This window comes from Limanda limanda, chromosome 5 (assembly GCF_963576545.1).
Source record: "Limanda limanda chromosome 5, fLimLim1.1, whole genome shotgun sequence".
NCBI lineage: Eukaryota > Metazoa > Chordata > Actinopteri > Pleuronectiformes > Pleuronectidae > Limanda > Limanda limanda.
The window spans coordinates 13,687,797-13,707,884 of NC_083640.1; the positions used below are offsets into that span (position 1 = coordinate 13,687,797).

General features: G+C 44.5%; 2 protein-coding genes across 3 annotated transcripts; both read left to right on the top strand.

The window, feature by feature from the left end:
- The first annotated feature begins 2,882 nt into the window (after window positions 1–2,882).
- On the top strand, window positions 2,883–14,233 carry dnajb5 (DnaJ heat shock protein family (Hsp40) member B5). 2 transcript variants are annotated; one of them, XM_061072025.1, is made up of 5 exons: window positions 2,883–3,039; window positions 3,333–3,580; window positions 4,540–4,840; window positions 6,372–7,039; window positions 12,202–14,233. In XM_061072025.1, exons 3-5 carry the CDS (start codon window positions 4,630–4,632, stop codon window positions 12,433–12,435), a joined length of 1,113 nt encoding a protein of 370 aa, XP_060928008.1. In that variant the 5' UTR covers window positions 2,883–3,039; window positions 3,333–3,580; window positions 4,540–4,629; the 3' UTR covers window positions 12,436–14,233. The 2 variants fall into 2 exon arrangements, with proteins under 2 accessions (XP_060928008.1, XP_060928007.1); XM_061072024.1 differs by lacking the exon at window positions 3,333–3,580.
- Window positions 14,234–16,490: 2,257 nt separating this feature from the next.
- akr1a1a (aldo-keto reductase family 1, member A1a (aldehyde reductase)) lies at window positions 16,491–19,689 on the top strand. The gene is given in 6 exon segments (XM_061071155.1): window positions 16,491–16,571; window positions 16,655–16,774; window positions 19,032–19,168; window positions 19,260–19,341; window positions 19,343–19,414; window positions 19,624–19,689. Coding segments are annotated over 6 exon segments (558 nt in total).
- The last annotated feature ends 399 nt before the right edge of the window (window positions 19,690–20,088 follow it).

A 20,088-nucleotide genomic window follows, 5' to 3' on the forward strand; every position in this document is an offset into this window, starting at 1 on the left:
TCGCCCTCCTGCTCCCCCGTCTCTCGGCTGAGGTGGTGGAGAACTCTCCAAGCAGTCGATAACCATGTGACAGTCTGCTCTCAGACTTTAGCCGGAGTGAATATCTCTTTGTTGTCTCATCACACACACACACACACACACGTGCTCAGAGGACCCGTTGCTGAGAGTTTTCCTGGCAGACACATCACTGTCTGGCAGATTCCTGTGTCGCCATGGAAACGCAGCATCAGGTCAGGAGTAGTTGCCCCTAGACTGATTTCCGTGCACACTCAGCAATCCGAGCAGCACGTGGATCAGTGGTCATCAAACGCAGATATAAGACAGATTGTGTGTACACCTCCGGCCATGTGATTACAATCTGTTTCATGCTAGAACCTCTCACAATGATGGAGGAAGATCAGTTTAATCTGCACACACACATATACACACACACACACACGCATGCCGATCTCACATCTCTTCCTAACCGCATTTCCATTTATTTTCCATTGGTGCATTGCAGTTGATTTCCCCATGTTCCCCCGTCACAGGCCGAACCGAGCGCCCAGCGTGCATAATGCTCCTCTGCTGACCAGTTGCTTTTCTGGGACAGCTGCACTGGCCCCGAGTCCCCCCCCCCCTGCTGCCAACACACAAATACCCACACACGCTCAGCTGGACATATAGGAATGTCTCTCTCTCCAGGTCTCCACCGCAGATCTTCAAAACAGAGGCTTCTCTGCCAACCTGCATTGTTTGAAGCAGAGTACACACACGTGCGTGAGAGCCAGTGTACATTTGCGTGTGTCAGACAGACTCCTCCATTGAGACACCCACTTTTTCTCTCACCTCTTCGCCTGTCCGATGGGGAATGATGACTCAAGTTTAAATCAGTCTCTCTCTCTCTCTCTCTCTCTTGTATCGACCCAACAGAGCTGAAAAGCTACTCCCCGCTGAGTGTACCTTCCTATGCATTTAAAAGTCATCAATAATGACTCAGAGCTCATTTGGTGTTGTAGTGTGTGAGATGTTTTTGGAGAGCTGGGCAGGCTGCTTGTTGAGCCGCTTTGGACGGAGAACAGTGGTGAAGTCGGGGAAGAATTTTTGGCCTTCAGGATGTACCCAGTGTCTTTTCAGTCTGTTGCAAGAGGAGCCAACTCTCCCCCACAGTGAAGGACGGATTTTAAAACAAGTTCATGTTGGCTTATCTCTGGATTGTGTAACTGATGATTCCAGGGCCAAGAGATTGGGGTTTACTTTGAAAGAATACTTGGTTTAAAAGTGTATTAAAGTTAAATTAGGGATAGAACAAGACTTGATTTATTAGTCTGTCTAAGTGAGCGATTGTTCCGTAATCTTATAACTTCAGTTGGTTCTAAAAGTTCAAGCCAAACATGTCAAATATTTTAATGAGCACTTTTCAAGGACACTAACTGCAGACACGGCAGGAGCCTTAAGGAGCTGCTTCATTACCTGATCTAGAAGCATTAAAGGGATTTACTGTGTAATACTGGGGTAGCTCTTTTATTACCTCCGCCATGGAGGTTATGTTTTCTCCCCGGTTGGTCTGTTGGTTTGTTTTTAACCAGGATTACACAAAGACAACTTAACTAAATTACCACTAAAACTTGGTGGAAGGATGCAGTTTGTGTCAGAGAGGAACCCATTCAATGTTGGTGTAGATCTGGATCAGGGTGAGAATAAGAAAAAACATATTTTCACAGTTTTTTAACATAGCCAGATTGAGTTATTATTATTATTTATTTCCTTGATTTCTCAGAGAATAATTTATAGATTTTAATGATTTTGATTTCATATAGGGCCTGGCGGGGGTATGCACTCTCTGAGTGACCTTAGTTTGTTTGCCAGCAGGGTTACGCAAACACTGCTGGACTGGATTTTTATGAAACTGGGTGAAAGGATTGGAAATGGGCCAAGAAAGAACTCATTCAATCGTGTCACAGATCTGGGGCAACAGCGCAGATCCAAGAAGATTTGTTTCCCCTGAGGATGGGGCTGTTTTTTACATTTTCACCAATTTCCCAGGGATTCTTAGATTTTGATGAAATCCAACATAATTAGGGGACTGATATCTACGAGTGTGTGAAATCTGGTGGGGCTTGATTGAATTTAACGGGGCTGTTGAACCTTAGCGGAGGTATGTGCTCTGTGTATCATTTTCTAATTTAAAAAAGAAATTGTTTGGGGAATTGTTTCAAACTTAAGTGAGTAGAACAGTTCTTGTTGTGGTTTAGTTTAAGTTTGAGTGGAGAATTTCTGTATCCAAGACAATCTCCAGATTTGACCTTAGGAGGTTGCCACTGGAATTTTTGTTGGGGTGAATCCTGGTATTAAGGTCAAGACATTAGATCAGGGTTGAGGGCTGGATGGGTTATTTGTTGGAGGGTCTGAGTAAGAAAGGGTGGAAGCTGGTTTTATTTTAGGATCTGTTGATGGGAAAGTAGGAGTGTGAATCAAAATCTTTAGTCTTTACAAAGGCAGAAGATCAGATTTGTGTGTTTGTGTGTGTGTGTGTGTGTGTGTGTGTGTGTGTGTGTGGATTCAACACATGACTCAACAGTGTTTATACTCAACCCAGGCACGACTTCACGATCATGCATTCACATTCACACATATGCACACTCCCTCCCTCCCTCTCTCCTCCCCCCACTCTCTCTCGCTCTCTCTCTCTCCAAATATGACTGTGTTTGTCTTCACAGTGGACCCCCACACCTCTCTCAACCCTCTCACCAGCAGAGAGTTAAAACAAAGCCACTGGTCAGTTTCTCCTGTCAGAACTGGAGCCCAAATGTAACTCTGTGTGAGAGCTGAGGGTGTTTGTGAACAGACTCTGAACAAAGAGAGAGGGAGACAGACACAGACAGAGAGAGAGGGGGAGAGAGGGAGGGAGAGGGAGGGGGAAAGAGAGACAGCGTAAAGGGGGATACAGAAACACAGAGAGAGAGAGACACACAGAGAGAGAGGGCTGGGTTTGCCCCCAACACTGCAAAGGATTTTTAGTCACTGAAGGACCAGGATCGGACAGAAAACAAAAAACCGGTAAGGAAACAAATCCCACATTTTTTTTAATTCACTTAACCAACATCTGCTTAAAGTGGTGCAGATGTTTAACAGTGCAGATAATATCAAAGGACAGATGTTTACAAGCCTTTCATCACTGAAAGTGACTTTTACATATTGGTTATTTATCATGGCTGAAGCAGAAGAGGATGAACTTTAATGAGGTTTTCTCTTTATGAATGTATTTAGTATTCTCGCTCAGTGACAGGGATGCAGGCTGACTGACAGGTGTCGGAAGATAGTTATTTTTTCTTATCACTCATTATTTCCAGTGAGTCGTTTACGTCAGACGCTCAGTAACTGGTCACCGGTTATTTCGGCGGCTGTGATCGTCCCTGCGTGCTGACGTCACGCTATAAGGAGCCAGCGGTGCCGGGGCGGCAGGCAGAGAAGTGAGGGGAGGAAAGAGGGAGAGAAGGAGAGAGAAAGAGAGAGAAAGAGAGAGAAAGAGAGAGAAAGAGGGGGAGACGAGCCGGACCATGTTGCTGTGAGGTTCTCCATGTGTTCGCCCATCATTCTGGTAGGAGTCTCTTTATTTAATTTTACCTTTATTTCTCCGAATCTGCTTTTTATTTCGCATTTGCTCCGCAGCGTGTTGAACGCGGGTCTCTGCGACCACTGATTGGTTCTCAGTGAATGGATTAATATATAACTGCTCCTGTTTATCCGCTGTAACACAGTGCTGGTTGGAAATTGAAATAAATTACAGCCTGAAACTCATTATGTACAGTCTGTGGTTTGAATTGTGTGGTTATGATGTGGGCTCTACGGGCTTCTGTAGTAGCGAAGCGCTGTATTGCTTCGTGTGCTGTTGCAGCCTATATAAAGATATTAATAATAAGAATGTGTTCTAGAAATATATGTAAGATTACTTTTCTAGTGTCTCGGTGAAAAGAAAAGATAAGACTTAATTGTGGGAAATTTGTTTTGGACATCACACTTTCTTCAGTATAAAAACACAACCAAATACATTGATCCAACGTCTGCATATAGATTGAATGTACATATAGTCTTATATAAAACAGTGAGCAGTGAGGAAGAGGATGGTGAAGATGTGCCTGATGTCTGAGAGGCTGTGTCTCTAATCATACATCACAGCAGGAGGCAGATCAGTCACTCATCTCCAATCAGTCAAGTCTCTATTTATGGAAAACGACTCAATTCACCCACGTATTGTCTCCACCTGCCTGAGCTGATAGGGAGATGCCCTTCGATAAAGCAGATGAAGGGGATTCCTCGGCACTCTACCTGACTCTACAACCGGCTCAGTAACCACATCCCCATAGCAACAGATAGTAAAACCATCACTATGTGTTCCCGTGTCCAACTCTCACTGGATAAATTCACAGAAAAAGCCCCTGCAGTAGAGCCACGCTGCAGCTTTGCCAGGACTAATATAGTGTCTGGCTTTGAGCAGCATCCGCCTCAGAGGAATGAATATAAGACCCTAACTCTAACACATCTCCTCTATCTCACCAGTGACTGACCACGGCCGTAGCTGAGTAGGTGCGGCGGCGAGGGGGGGGGGGCCCGAGTCCCAGTCCAGAGAGTGCATGTTTGTGCGCAGCCATGGGGAAGGACTACTACAAGACCCTGGGCATCCCCAAGGGCTCCAACGAGGAGGAGATCAAGAAGGCCTACCGACGCATGGCGCTGCGCTTCCACCCGGACAAGAACAAGGACGCCAACGCCGAGGACAAGTTCAAGGAGATCGCGGAGGCCTACGAGGTCCTCAGCGACCCCAAGAAGAGGGTGGTCTATGATCAGCTGGGAGAGGAAGGTGAGTGGGGGGGGGGGGGGGGGGGGTAGGTGTCTGGGTTTGGTAATGCCTGTCTGAGTCTGTCGGTGAGAGAGTGCAGGCAGGAGCACTCTGTTAGTGAAGCCTTGTTAAGCAGACCTTATGATGGATTAAGTTGTTATTGAAATAGCTCAGGAACAGACTCAGCATCTAATATCACACTGGAGGATTGAGGCGCTGAAGTAATAACGCTGTGTCTCCTCCATGATTTCTAATTTGTGCATGATTGTCTACTGTTATCTTTAATGTCAAAAACACACCCAAACTGTAATACCTCATCACCTACCTCAACTGTTAGTGTAGTGTGTGTTAGTTTGTGTACTTTATGAGGTCCTTCACTCTTAAGGCTCCATTATGCTTCTACGTATCCGTTTCTCGGAGAGGGATGCACGGAGAGCGGAGAGTCTTTTTGATTTTTACATCTCCGACGACTGTACGCTGAAAACAATTCACCACCAAACCCATAGGTGGCGCAACGGAAGACGAGCTCAGAGAAGCCTACCCCATTTATGGGAAGAAGAAGTCCACGTGTGTCTGTTTACCTCTGTCGGCTGGTCTCCCACACACTGAACCATGGCAACTAACAGAACTAAATAAAGTGACACCCAGCGGGTCAAAATGCTGATGTTATCGTTTCTTAGCGCAGCGGTTCCCGGTCTTGTTTCCGAACTCTGTTGCTAATTCCACAGCTTAAAGCTCTGTGTAGCTTGAAGCTAGACGGAGTTAGCTAGCTCCCCTCCCAGCTAGCTCCCCTCCCAGCTTCCACACACAGTAAGCAGGGACTCCCGACACTAACTACTACCCAGTGTTTGCTTCTAATCTGGCGGTATTATAGAAACAGTGTCATGATAGAAGTGGAATTAAAGTCGTGACGGCGGGTTTTTGCACTGTTACCACCGCAGTTAGCATGGTGGCTAGCCCGCTAGCCTAGCCCGCTAGCGCAGTTTTGAAAGCTCGTTATAACCGTATTTGACCGTGCACACATGCCGTCAGTGCTCTAACGAGACACCGTCAGCCGGACAACTCCGCTGGCTTAACACACACGTAACATTAATCGTAGAATCGTAGTTGTGTTTGGGTTTATTGTCAAGTAGGAAGTTTGAGGTCCGGAAATTACGTCGTAGGGAAATTATGTCGTTTGCGGACCAATCACAGCCAAGGTCTGTCCGTGGGGTCTCCGAAATAAAGACGGACAGTTAGAAAAATCAGAGGTGTACAAAAAGCTCTCCGAAGCACGCGGAGAGGGCGTTCCACGACGGATAGGGCGGTCTTATCTGTCCGTTTTAGAAAAGACGTACAAGCATAAATTGGCCTTTAGTGCTGTTGGAAGATCATGCTGATGCTGTGGGATTTCTTCCTGCCCACCTGGGCTACTCTTCTCTCTGCGGTTAACAACACTCAGTCTTTTCTGCATCTGGAATCTGAGTTCACTTTGAATGTGTGTTTTCAGTTTATGCGTGTTTGTGTCCATGTGCTCAAGATCTCACACTCTGTTCCACCTGTTCTCTCCCAGGTCTGAAGACAGGAGGCAGCAGCTCCTCCGGGGTCCCTGGCAACTCGACACACCACTACACCTTCCATGGAGACCCCCACGCCACCTTCGCCTCCTTCTTCGGTGGCTCCAACCCCTTTGACATGTTTTTTGGCTCCAACCGCAGCCACAGTCGCTCCAACGGCTTCTCCCACCACAACCACAATGACCACAGCAACGACGTGGAGCAAGACATGGACATGGATGAGGACGACCCCTTCACTCACTTTGGGCGACAGTTTGGCTTTCCAGGAGGGATGAACAACGGATTCCCTGGGGAGGGACGCAGGAGGAGGGGGGCGCCGTCGGAACCCTTGGGCACCAGCAGAAAGCACCAGGACCCCCCGATGGTCCACGAGTTGAAGGTCTCGCTGGAAGAGATCTTCCACGGCTGCACCAAGCGCATGAAGATCACCCGCCGCAGGCTGAACCCGGACGGCCGGAGCATGAGGACGGAGGACAAAATCCTCAACATCATCATCAAGAAGGGCTGGAAGGAAGGGACCAAGATCACCTTCCCGAAAGAGGGGGACGAGACCCCCGAGAACATTCCTGCCGACATAGCCTTTGTGCTCAGAGACAAAGGTCACGTCCACTTCAAGAGAGACGGTTCCAATATCATTTACAACTGCAAGATCAGTCTCAAAGAGGTGTGTGTGCACATTTTCACCTAACCCCCCCCCCCTCTCTTCTCTCTTGCTGTCTTTTACATCTATCTTCAGTCCTTTCTCTTTATGATTCTGCAAGTAGATGAGTAGCTGCTGAGGTTGAGAGTTTGAATCCCAGTGGAGCAAACGAGGCAGAATTTATATGCACTTATGGAGCTGCAAAGTTTTGAATGAATATCCATTCATACCATTCCTGTTACTCAGCACGGCCGTGAGGTGAGGGGATTTGACTGTAGATTAAGTGTAGGATTATATCCAGGGTGCGAGGTCATATTAAAGAAATTGAGTAGTGATGTGTGCGTGTGTGTTGCTGGAGGGTAAGATCAGTGGGAGCAGAGTCTCTGTCACTGCGGTGTGAGGGAGGCAGCAGGAATGTCGTGTCCTTGTGTGACCTGCTCGGAGCGGCCGTCGTCCTCACTTGTTCTGCACCGGCGTATAAATACATTAACACACCGGCAGGCGGGCGGGCACCCTCGACATCACCACACACAGACATAGCCATGCATGCGAGCATTCGCACTCTTGCATCTTCGAGCAAATTTGCAAACACCCTCGGTTAAAGATGGATTGTAGTGGGGTGGTGGTGACAATCCAGGCTGCTATTACTGTGACTGGCAGGACATTTAATTAGCCGCTCCGACGAGGGCAACGGGTCCAGCCGGGCTCTGCTCCGTCTGTGAATTACACTGTGGCTGTTAATGCCTCTAACAGCGCTGCCACTCTCGGGTCCGCTCTTCACATGGTCGGCTTAATGGCAGGTGCTCTCAAAGAGTTGGAGACTTCAGGGGAGTTGATGGTTCGCGAGGTTTTTTTCTCTAAAAAGCAGCATCGCCCAGGACATAGTGGGCGCCTGCGCACAGCACATGTGCAGACAGCGCAGTTAATGAGAGCGTGTTGAAGTTTGTTGAGTCACGTTAAAGAGGAGGTGGTGCTTGATCAAACCTGCACAATGATTAAGTTTGCACTGCAGAACTCCCACAGCTGAAACCCCTGTGGTCTGAAAAGCAGCCAGATAAGAGACTTAAGTCTGATGCAGCCAAAGACAGGATGGAGGAGAGAGGGGACTGGAAGATGTGGATTGGGGAGGTGGGGCTGGGTATGCTGGGAATATTAGTGAAGTAGGTCAGATGATTCAGTATCCAAAGCAAACAGGAGCTCATATTCCACTGCTTCGCTCTGCTCTGCCTCCCTCATGATGAGATGCGAAATGCTGCAGTGAAGCACAGCACCGGCTCCATGCTGCACACAGGACGACCTGCCACATGTAGAAGGGTCCGTGCTCCAGTAGATAATATGACAGTTAGAGGATTATTTCCATTCTGAAAGCTCAGAGTTGGTAACATCTAATCCGTATTGTTGCGGAAGTTTTCTGGAAGCTGGTGAAAGGAGAGTTCAGGCAGCAGCTGATGTCTTATGCAGAAGAGTTTAATGTTGACGTGATGTGTCAAGGAGACCAGAAGGATAAACAATATACAAACGCTGACAGAGTAACATGAGCAATCGTCAACCCCGAGTCTCCAGATGTCTCCCACAGCATCCCAGTACATCTCCCTCTACTTGTGTCCATGAAAGGCTAGAATTGCTGTCAGTCTCTCTATTGTTCAAGTAGGTGTTTGCCTCCTATTGGATAGTTACGCCTAAAGTAAACATTCCTAAATCCCAAAGTGTCCTTACCTCTTGCCACTGGTCTAATATGGAACGAGTTGGAGTCTGTGCCTGTCTCTCTGGGGCATCTGAATTGGGAAAGAAAGTCCTTCAACTTAGACACTACGGCGTGCTGTTGGTTGGCTCTTTATCTATAACCTGACCTTGGGTAATGCTGGGAGAGAAGGGAGTGTGTGTGGTACTAGACAGGACATATTGTCCTAATGGTCTTCAGATGTGTGACGATGGTCAAAAGTTCCTCAACATATAAATATATATACAGTAATTTTATTATATATCACCTGCTGTATGATTCCTCTGCTGTTTAGTTGCTCAGGTTTGTTTTTCTGCCTGAAGCGCGCTGCGATGAACGGCCTCATTTAGCTCCAGCCGACCTCATTTGACCAGTCTGTAAACTCCCGGGGAAGCAGAGCCAGAGGCAACTTCCAGCCCGGCAGCATCTTCACCATGACAGCAGCCAGACTCAGTTAGAGAGCCCGGTGAAACTTTGACACATTGATTTTCCGGCCTATACCTGGATCTATACGTTGGCATTAATGAGGAGTCTGCATTGCGCTGGTATCATCCATGGCAGGTGCTCTTCTAGCTGCTGTCACTGCTGCTCTCAGCAGCAAAATCCAGTTCCAAGCACAAGTAGGTGCTAACTGTAGCTGCAGGGCTCTAAAGACTAAGCTCCACCTCATTTATCATTTAGAAATAAACTCTTTATATGCAGTGGTCGGAGGGGTTGATTCCATCGAAGAAAAAGGCAGCATGCGCTTTTTTAGCAGCCAATGAAATTCAAACAAACAAATGCCGACAACTACAAGTGAGCAAAAACCCCGTGGGTGGATGGACAGATGGAAGGATGGACAGATGGACGGATGAATGGACAGACAGCATTCTTACAAAGTAAAATCACGGTGTACGTGTGTGTTTGTCTGCGTCTGTCTGAGCTGTAGCTTATGCAATCAGTTGGGCCGACGATCAGCTGGCAGTGTGTGTCCAGCATCATGGCAACCCGTCTGTGTGTGTGTAAGATTGTGTTAGTGAATGAAAGTGTCCATACCGAGAGGATGAGCCACCAGTCTCCATGACAGTCACAGGCTAAATCACCCCGTGCTGTACGTATAGCGGTTAAATGGAGGATGATGTCATGGCTGGAAAACTCTGAAGCAGCTGCTCTACTCGACTGGACTTCAGCCGTCCACATGTCCATCCCTGTTTGTTAAAAAAAACACCAGACGAGACGAGAAAGTTCCCAACTGTCTACAACCTTGCCTGTGTTGTGACATAGACTGGGGTCTTAGAGGGATTCTTGAACTTGTGCTTCACTAAAAGCTGTGAAACATTTAGCTTAGCATGTTTCCAGCAAGAATTCCTTCCTAACTCTAATATTCTCATTTTAACCAGCGAACCCCTAGCCTGACGTTGTCATACTCATGATTCTAGTCAGAATATAAGTCTGAGACCGCTCCATTGGGCTGTGATTATGGGGTTATACGTGTTTCAACCGAACCAGGAAAAAAAATGCTCAATTGGATAGACCTACAACCAATCAGAGCAACGTAGTATGTGACGTATGTTGAGCGACGCACCGGGGCCAGCTGATAAATTCAACTTTTTCCGAATCCTGTAGGAAGGACGGCAAAAACATCTTTTCGATCTACAAATGCCTCGATCCCGTTTCTCTGTTCCTCTTTCAAAATGAATGCGCTGTCGATGTCTCCTAAAACAGACTCAATGGCAGCATCTACACATCTTAGCTCTCCAGCAGCAGGCATGTTTGTGGAAAACAAAGTCAACCCAAGCGCTCTTTGATGACGTAGTTGATTACGTAACTGTTGATCATCTGTCCATCATCATATAAAGCCCGCCCTGACAATTTGATTGGTCCGAACAGCTTCTGTTCGGAGATTATTTCTCGCCAACGGAGCGACTCCAGACCGAACTTCCCCACCAAGGGGGTTGTGGGCGGGGCTAAGTTCGTCTGGCACCCAGGCTAGCTAACCCCCACTCTTTTGCACTTTTCATATCTTCCTCTCTTACCCCTGACATTTTGCAATTTCTCCCCCATAAGGAAATATTCTGAACTTATTAGTCACGTGAGCTTCCGTTCTACATCTAAACTTAAAATTTGTACACTGTTGATTTTAATGAAAATCTTTAGCTGTGCTAGCAGTTTTGAACTAGCAACAAATACACTAACGTACGGTGTTTCCTTTTCATCTGTATTGCCATTAAAATTGTACCGATACTCATACTGCGAAAAGGATGAATTCTATTGAAAACAGGTTTTTAGCGACACCAGCAGGTGAAGATATCACTCATTGATATCTCTGCATTTGCTCAGGGATCGGCAGACATTTGTGTGTTGGTGACACACTCAATTTATCCTCGTGTGTGTGACCAAATACCTTCAAAACTAAAATAATTTAATCAGCTTCAGCTAAACCTTGTTTTCACTGCTAACTTAGCGTGTTAACAAGTAGCTACAGTATATATCAAAATCATCTTATAGTACTTTTTGGACCACTTTTGAAGAGTGGTGGTAAAAGGGGAGAAGTAATTTCATATAAGGAATCGGACAGACTCAAAACCAGGGACGTGACAAACCCTTTAACAAACAAGACTCCCCATTATCCCTCTTCTTTTATCCCTGAGTAATTGTATAAGTGGCAAGTTTCCTCGTTCAGTTATTCTAACCTTCGTGACCTAAACTCTTTCTCTCTCCGTCTCTCTCTCTGCACACCTTTATGTTATTTATTCACTGACCCCATTCTGTGTTTCTTGAACCATTTCGTAACAGCTGCATAGAAATACATTATATAAGGAAGGTTTTCTATTCATCAGGATTTCCATTCACAGATTTAAATACTTCGCTCTGTTCAGCACAAATCTGGTGAGAGATGCTCACTGGATTAAAAAGCCTGCGAAGTCGTGATGACCACAGGTCTCTGTGTTTAGTTCAGCACTTACCCTACTTTGTGTGTGTTTGTGTGTGTCTGTGTGTTGTCTCTCGTCAGCCTGACAGCCCAGCTGACAAGCCCTCCAACTATTTACGAGCTCAGCCGATTCCTGCCTCACTTCATTAGCCATGAGCTATGCTATGAGGTGGTTGCTAAAATTAGTACTGTGTGCAATGTGTAGCCCCCGTCACCACTTACACCCACACAACCTCCACCTACACAGAGAGACACACAAACCGGAAAACCTTTCCCGTGCCAAGTTATGTTTTACTAATATTCCTGTTCTGTAGATCCCACAGAATTGATGTTAAACAATTTGTCAGGAAGACGTACCCGCTGTCTCTCTATTAACAGACACACACGTACACACACGATGAACAAACACAGAGAACATGAGGATGACGTACGGAGGGATAAGAAACCAGTTTTTAGTTCATGGAAAAATGAAGTCATTGGGATATTTATGGCTTTGGCGTTTCATTCCTTCTAAAGATATTAACCCTCTTAATCCCCTCTTCCTCTCCTCTCCAGGCATTGTGTGGCTGCACGGTGAGCATCCCCACGCTGGAAAACCGCATCATCTCCCTTCCCTGTCACGACATCATCAAGCCGGGGACGGTGAAGCGACTCCGTGGGGAAGGTTTGCCTCTGCCCAAGAACCCGTTACATCGCGGTGACCTCATTGTGGAGTTTTCAGTCCGTTTTCCTGACAGGATCCCCCCCCAGTCCAGAGAGATCATCAGACAACACCTCCCCCAGTCATAGGAGGACTCACCTCCGACCTCTCCAGCCACCACACACTGCAGCCTAAACCCAGAAAAAACACCCTTATCAATCCTTTATCCTGTCGTCCCTTAAAGTTTGTCCCTTATTTTGAGTTCACCTTCACATGTCTTGTGTTGACGCGCACAGCATTAGAGAGACACTGTGGTTTGTTGGGACTTCTCAGTGGGCGGATGAAGGAAGGATGCCAACACGGTGTCAGGGTGGAGTTATTTGTGTTTGTTTTGTCGTTTGGCACATACAAACACAAACACCCGAGCGGTGGAGCAGTGCTGAGGGATGGGCTCAGCACAATTCAGGCTTCTACCGAAACTTCTTTTCTTAACTGTTTTTACACATCAATCGGTGGTTTTATAAGCTGTCCAACTCTCTGATCCTCGTCTTTTTGTGATAGGATGAAGTGTGAGGTATTTTTTAAGAGACACGTTTTTTTCAGGATTTGTTTTTTTCCAAAGGAGGTTTCAAATTGAATTATTTATTTTTAACTTGAGTGTTCCAGCAGCATTCAGCGTGTTCAGTGCCATCCCCAGAACTCTCCCGCTGCCACTCACTTTTCTCATGAAGCATCGTGCTGGAAGTCTGTAGGCCGTCGTACTGTTTAGTACAATCTGTCAGTTGTGTTCATTACTCCAAATAACATTAGCATGTCTCAGCTTCATCGGAAAATCTGGGAGTGACAATCACATTCTGTAACAGCAGTATAAGCTTGGATAATACAGTCTGCACATAATATGGGTGCTTCCCCCTTCTGAGCCGCACGGCCTGGCTTCATATCTGAGGAACATTTTGGTGCCTTAGCCCTGTGTCACACCACATACGTGCACACACACATGCACACAGACCACACTGTAGAACGACAGTGTAATACATCCAGCCATGTTAAGTGCACAACAGACGATGCCCTATTGCTGTGTTAAAGGCGACCACTGGGAGCTGATGACCTTGGGGAAAACATTATCAATCACCACATTTTACTGTATGTGAGCGAGGACAGTGTTTGAAAGAGAGATCTGAATCAAGACTGATGAATTTAGCCAATACATCCCTGTAAAGTGCCGTACAAATACAGGCTGGATTTCCCAGAGGAACGCAAACATAAATAAATCTGAAGTAATGAGTTTATATTCCTCTAGGAAACCCAGCTTTGTTGTGTATAATCAGCTTTCTCTCGTGCCATCTGAAGGCTGTGTCCCTGGTGCTACTGTGAGCTGTGCCAAAAATAGACCATCTTGGTTTCTACTTTTTGGTTTCATGGAGTCCTCGTTTTGTGATTTGATGACTGCCTCTGTCCTCTGCAACATCTCTACATCGAACGTTAAGCCTGGTTTTGTTTTAAGTAGAAAAACCCTGTTTAGGAAACAGGTTTTGTAATATTGCAGCAGTTCTCTGTCTCGGCTGCAGGGGGCTCTGAAAGCTCTCTTAAGCGCTTCCTACTGTACTTTACAACCATGATACAATGTGTGTGTTAGGATGGTTTAGACAGATATACTGTATACCACATGTGAGATTTGTTTGAATGCAACATGTTGAAAAATGCACTTTGTATGTCGTAAGAGATGAAACTATGAGACGGTGGGAGAGACTTGAGTGACTTGTCTTGAGTGTGTGAGCGTCCTGCGTCTTCTCAGAGCCTCAGAGGACGCAGGACCGCGGCTGCGACCAGGAGGCCCATGTGCTGCTGCTGCTGCTGAAAGACTCGCCGTCACTGCTTCTGTGCATTTGAAGATATTTATGATCTTTTCAAAAAATAGAATCAAATAAACCAAATGTGTGAAATTAACAGTTTGTGTCATTTGTCCCTCAAGAAGGATCAGTGTGATGTGAATCTAAAAAAAATGTCATTAGTATTCCCTGTTTCTGATCCTCTCATCTACTGGATTTAACTTTTCCATCTAATAGAAAACTAGATTTAAATGACCTGACAATTTTTCATTATGTCATTTATCATCTTTTTTTTCTTTTACAGGCTAAATACTTTCCACAACTCCCCTAGTGCATTTACTCAAGTACTACCCTCTATACACGTCAATATAGACTTCTATATCTACTTCAATACATCAATTTACTTTTTATATTAACATTTTACATTCGAAATATAAAACTTCAGCAGATTCCCTCTAGACGTGTAATGCAATTTTATCGAAATTTTATTTTCATTTCATGCTTTTATGATCAAATCATAAAAGGATTCGGTCCATGAATAAAATTAGTTTTTTCTCCTTTCCGTCTTTTCCATTAGTCAAATCTTGTTTTGTGGCTGTTTAGAGGGGCCCCACTCCGAGGTGCAGAACCATTAGACTAAACAACCGAGCTGTAAACAATTTAATTGTTTAACCAGGGACAACATTGATGCAATAATCTTAACAGAATGACACACAGTAGAGTGAATACCTCAACCAAGGCCCTACAGTTCCCTAATGAAACCACATTTGAATTCACAGATACAGTTTCAGTCTCACAATGTTAAAGAAAGAGGGAAAGAATTGAAGACCGCGCCTCCCCCACCGATCCTGATCTGCACCAAAATGTTACAATCGGTAATATATGTTTAGCTGTGTGTTATTTCGGTAAGTACAGTTGAGTTTGGACTTTTTCCATCGGTTTGAGTTCAGAAATCAAATGTCAGACTTTGACCTCAGTCTGTTGAAATCCAGGACGACCACTGGTCCCTCCACCAGAAACATCCCAGGTAGCAACTATATCGTTTTGGATGAAAATAAAGACTCCTGTTCTCTGAAGATCTAATCTGTGTTCAATTTACTCTAACTGTGTTAGTGCATTAGTTAATTACACAATCTGTTCTGCCGCTGGGTCACGAGACAGTCAGGGCAGGTGATGTGTGTTAAGAGGCTGATATCACGTGAAACTGTGTGTGTTTGTGTGTGTGTGTGTGTGTGTGTGTGTGTGTGTGTGTGTGTGTGTGTGTGTGTGTGTGTGTGTGTGTGTGTGTGTGTGTTTGTGTGTGTGTTTGTATGCGTGTGTTAAGGATATGGCAGACAATTAGTGAACTGTGGGAAGAGAGCTCTCTGAGATGTGCTGCAGTAACACCACAGTGTGACTAATGCCTTACAGCTGCATCAGCTATTTCTGGCGATAAGTCTGAGTTCGCAGAGAGTTTATATTTCCACTGAAACAACCTTTTCAACTCCGAGAGAGAAGGAAAACAAATAATGATCAAAGAACGGCTCGTGGAATATTAATTTTCTCCTGGATGCAGAATTCTAACTGAGTCACTGAACCACGAGTCAGAGTCAGAATCCAAGTCACCAAAGACAAGTCCAGTTTGAGTCAGAGTGCTGTCCCTGTTACCAGAGGCTCAGGTTCAATTTAGTTTAAAATTCGAGAAATAAGATCATTATTGGTGCTGCAGTGAAAAATAAATCATCCTAACCAATCAGAAGTGTGAAGATTCATATTCAGACTCATCAAGGCATTGGATAAATGAACTTGTTTATTGCTGAAACCCAAAAAGATTTTGTGTTGCATCAGACAGTAAATATGAAGCACCTTTATCAACTCTCTAACTAACTAACTAACTAAGGGACTGTCTCCTCCATAGATCTCCTGCACATTTGGTGATATTTGATTTTATCAGTTCAATAAACAAAATGTTTACCCCAAAAAAAGAAACTGTAAAAGCAAAGTGCATGACATGAGATGAATAAATAATGTTACAGAGTTAATTATGGCTACAGTCACACAGATGTCATGAATAACAGCCTAATGAAGCCTAAACCACCAAAAGGTTCCTTGTCCCCGACTTCCAGATCAAGTCAAATCTATGGATGTGGCTTTGTTAAAGGCTCTTGCACATTTAGAGTATTTTGAATGTGCACTTGACCCCTGCTGCAGTATTTAATGACAATGAGGAGTTAATGAATTCAGATGTGAGTGATAATCAGTAACAGAGTATTAGAACTTAATCACGATGAATGGACAACCACTGGGTCGGTTTCCATAGGACAGGTTCTACATGTGAACACCTCACATCACTGTCTCCTCTGCCTCTGTCTGTCCTTCGTCCTAACAGCTGGAACATGAGCCGCTTTGTGACTCTCTCAACGGGGCAGAAGATGCCCGTGGTCGGACTCGGCACGTGGAAGAGTGCCCCGGGACCGGTAGATCTACACCCACTTTCACAGGCTCTGTTCCATGAGACTGTTACATCATAACATAAGTGACATATCCGAGTGTTTCCCAGGTGAAGCAGGCCGTGCTGGCTGCTTTAGACTGTGGCTACAGACACATCGACTGTGCTGCTGCGTACAGCAATCAACTGGAGGTGGGAGAGGCTCTGACTCTGAGGGTCGGACCTGGGAAGGTGAGGAGCTCCAATTGTAATGATTTTACCAGAGTTCATTCTTTGCTTTACCTTGGAATCTGCAGCATCCACTCGAGGATCCAGCATCTCACTTGTTTCAGAGCTTTTGAATCACTTCATCAGTAGATTTACTAAGTGCATCTGTAGAGGTTTACACCTGTCATTATACTAAACATTTTTAAAACTGATTATATACTTCTTGTGTTTACTGTATCTTACCCTTTGACAGTGTTATTTTCCTCTTGCATAGTTGTTGATCCCACCTTTGTACTTCTTATCCTTTTAATTTGTTCTCGTGTTGTTTTTCCTTTGCGATGATTTGTGAAGTGAAATGGTTTTAATGTGATTTATACTTTTAGTTAATTCTTTGCAAAAAGTGTAATGTGGCTTAAAGCTGCAGGAAAGCAATAAAACTATTTAGAACTTTGTTTAGATGCGCGCAATGGTCTTCTGCGCAGGATGTGCGCGCGCAGTTTTTAAAAAAAATTTAATTTACTTAAATTACATTTTTTAATTTAATTTAATTTAATTTGAAATGGTTATGGTTCATTTTTGTTTTTAAATGTACATATTATTAGATATTGTGCAATGAATAGGTGGTTGAAGTTCTGCCAACACGACAGCCTGCCAAACTTTCCCATGAGTTCGGACCTATATACAGGTGCATCTCAATAAATTAGAATATCATGGAAAAGTTTGTTTATTTAGATAATTAAATTCAAAAAGTGAAACTCATATTTTATATAGATTCATTACCCACCGAGTGAAATATTTCAAGCGTTTATTTATTTTAATGTTGATGATTATGGCTTACAGCTAATGAAAATCCAAAATTCAGTATCTCAGAAAATTAGAATATCGTGAAAAAGTTCAATATTGTAGACTCCCGATGTCCCATTCTAATCAGCTAATTAATTCAAAACACCTACAAAGGTTTCCTGAGCCTTTAAATGGTCTCTAAGGCTGGTTCAGTAGGATACACAATCATGGGGAAGACTACTGACTTGACAGTTGTCCAGATGATAGTCATTCACACCCTCCACAAGGAGGGTAAGCCACAAAAGGTCATTGCTAAAGATGCTGGCTGTTCACAGAGTGCTGTATCCAAGCCTATTCATAGAAAGTTGAATGGAAGGAAAAAGTGTGGTAGAAAAAGGTGCACAAGCAACGGTGATAACCGCAGCCTTGAGAGGATGGTGAAGCAACTGCCATTCAAGAATTTAGGGGAGATTCACAAGGAGTGGACTGAGGCTGGAGTCAGTGCATCAAGGGCCACCACGCACAGACTTATCCAGGACATGGGCTACAACTGTCGCATTCCTTGTGTGAAGCCACTCCTGAACCAGAGACAACGTCAGAAGCGTGTTACCGGGGCTAAGGAGAAAAAGGACTCGACTGTTGCTCGGTGGTCCAAAGTCCTCTTTTCAGATGAAAGTCAATTTCATTTGGAAATCAAGGTCCTAGAGTCTGGAGGAGGAGTGGAGAGGCACAGAATCCAAGTTGCTTGAAGTCCAGTGTGAAGTTTCCACATTCGGTGATGATTTGGGGAGCCATGTCATCTGCTGGTTTTGGTCCACTGTGTTTTATCAAGTCCAAAGTCAACGCAGCCGTCTACCAGGACATTTTAGAGCACTTCATGCTTCCATCCGCTGATTAGGTTTATGGAGATGCTGATTTCATTTTCCAGCAGGACCTGGCACCTGACCAAATTGCCAATAGTACCAATACCTGGTTTAATGACCATGGTATCACTGTGCTTGATTGGCCAGCAAACTCGCCTGACCTGAACCCCATAGATACTCTATGGGTTATTGTCAAGAGGAAGATGAGTGACACCAGACCAAACAATGCAGACAAGCTGAAGGCTGCTATCAAAGTAACCTGGGCTTCCATAACACCTCAGCAGTGCCACAGGCTGATCGCCTCCATGCCATGCCGCATTGATGCAGTTATTCATTCAAAAGGCGTCCCGACCAAGTATTGAGTGCTTATACATGACCATACTTTTCAGTAGGCTGACATTTCTGTATAAAAAATCCTTTGTTTTATTGGTCTTCAGTAATATTCTAATTTTCTGAGATACAGAATTTTGGGTTTTCATTAGCCGTAAGCCATAATCATCAAAATTAATAGAAATAAACACTTGAAATATTTCACTCTGTATGTTATCAATCTATATAATATGAGTTTCACTTTTTGAATTATCGAAATAAATGAACTTTTCCATATTCTAATATATTGAGATGCACCTGTATAGTCTATGGTGACAGCCTACAGTCCCATGGGCAGCGTGGACAGACCCTGCCCCCCCGACCAACCAAGTCTGCTGGAGGATCCTCGACTGGCAGCCATCGCCCAGAGATACCAGAAGACACCTGCCCAGGTCATTCTCAGGTGAGGCAGACCTCAGACTAAAAGTCTTACACTTTTCTGTTGCAACTTTGATTTAATGTTACTTAACCCCCCCATCCTGTGACATCTGTAGGTGGCACATTCACAGAGGTGTGGGGTGCATCCCCAAAAGCGTGACGCCCTCCAGGATCCAACAGAACTTGCAGGTGTTGGATTTTTTCCCTGACGGACGACGACATGAAGCAGATTGAATCCTTCGACCGAAAGGAGCGCTTCATCGTCCCAACAGTCGAGATGAGTCCCTGATCTTGTCGCCTCAAAATATTTCTAAACTTGTGTATATTCATCCTTAACTGACATCGCAGGCAAATTATTGTTTTTAACGTAACATGTTGATACATCAGACTGTCTGTGTATTTTTCGTGAAAGATGTTTTCAGTCTTGGATTTTGTAAATATACATCATTTTATCTGACTAATATTATTTTTCTTCCACAGCTGGATGGTAAGAGTGTGTGGAGAGATGCAGAACATCCTCATTTCCCCTTCCATGATTTTTTCTGAGTTCATCCCCACCGACTACGATAGTTTTTAATGGTCATTGTCTCATATAAGAAAGCGATTTTTTTAAATTAAAATGTGATTTCCCTATTTAGGATCAACAATTTGACCTAATTTTGCAGTAACAGTGTTTGTTTTCCAGACAATTCTTTAAATTGCAACGAACAATAAAGAGATTTTTCCAACACAAAACGTTTTCTTACTTGGCCAGAGCGCCTCTGTGTGGTCAGTGACAGAACTACCTTAGCTTGATAATAATGGTGCCAGTATTTTTCACTGAGTGTAACCTCCTCAATAGCCATTAGGACCACAATACACTTAACTAAACTAACAACTTAACATTTAAAGATCTTAACATTGTCAGATCCTGTATTAATGCAATCAACATGGTCTGATCCTATG

Coding starts and splice junctions, on each gene's coding strand:
- dnajb5 (XM_061072025.1), top strand. CDS start 4,630: ATGGGGAAGGACTACTACAAGACCCTGGGCATCCCCAAGGGCTCCAAC. Junction 4,841..6,371: donor TGATCAGCTGGGAGAGGAAG/GTGAGTGGGGGG, acceptor GTTCTCTCCCAG/GTCTGAAGACAGGAGGCAGC. Junction 7,040..12,201: donor GCAAGATCAGTCTCAAAGAG/GTGTGTGTGCAC, acceptor TCTCCTCTCCAG/GCATTGTGTGGCTGCACGGT.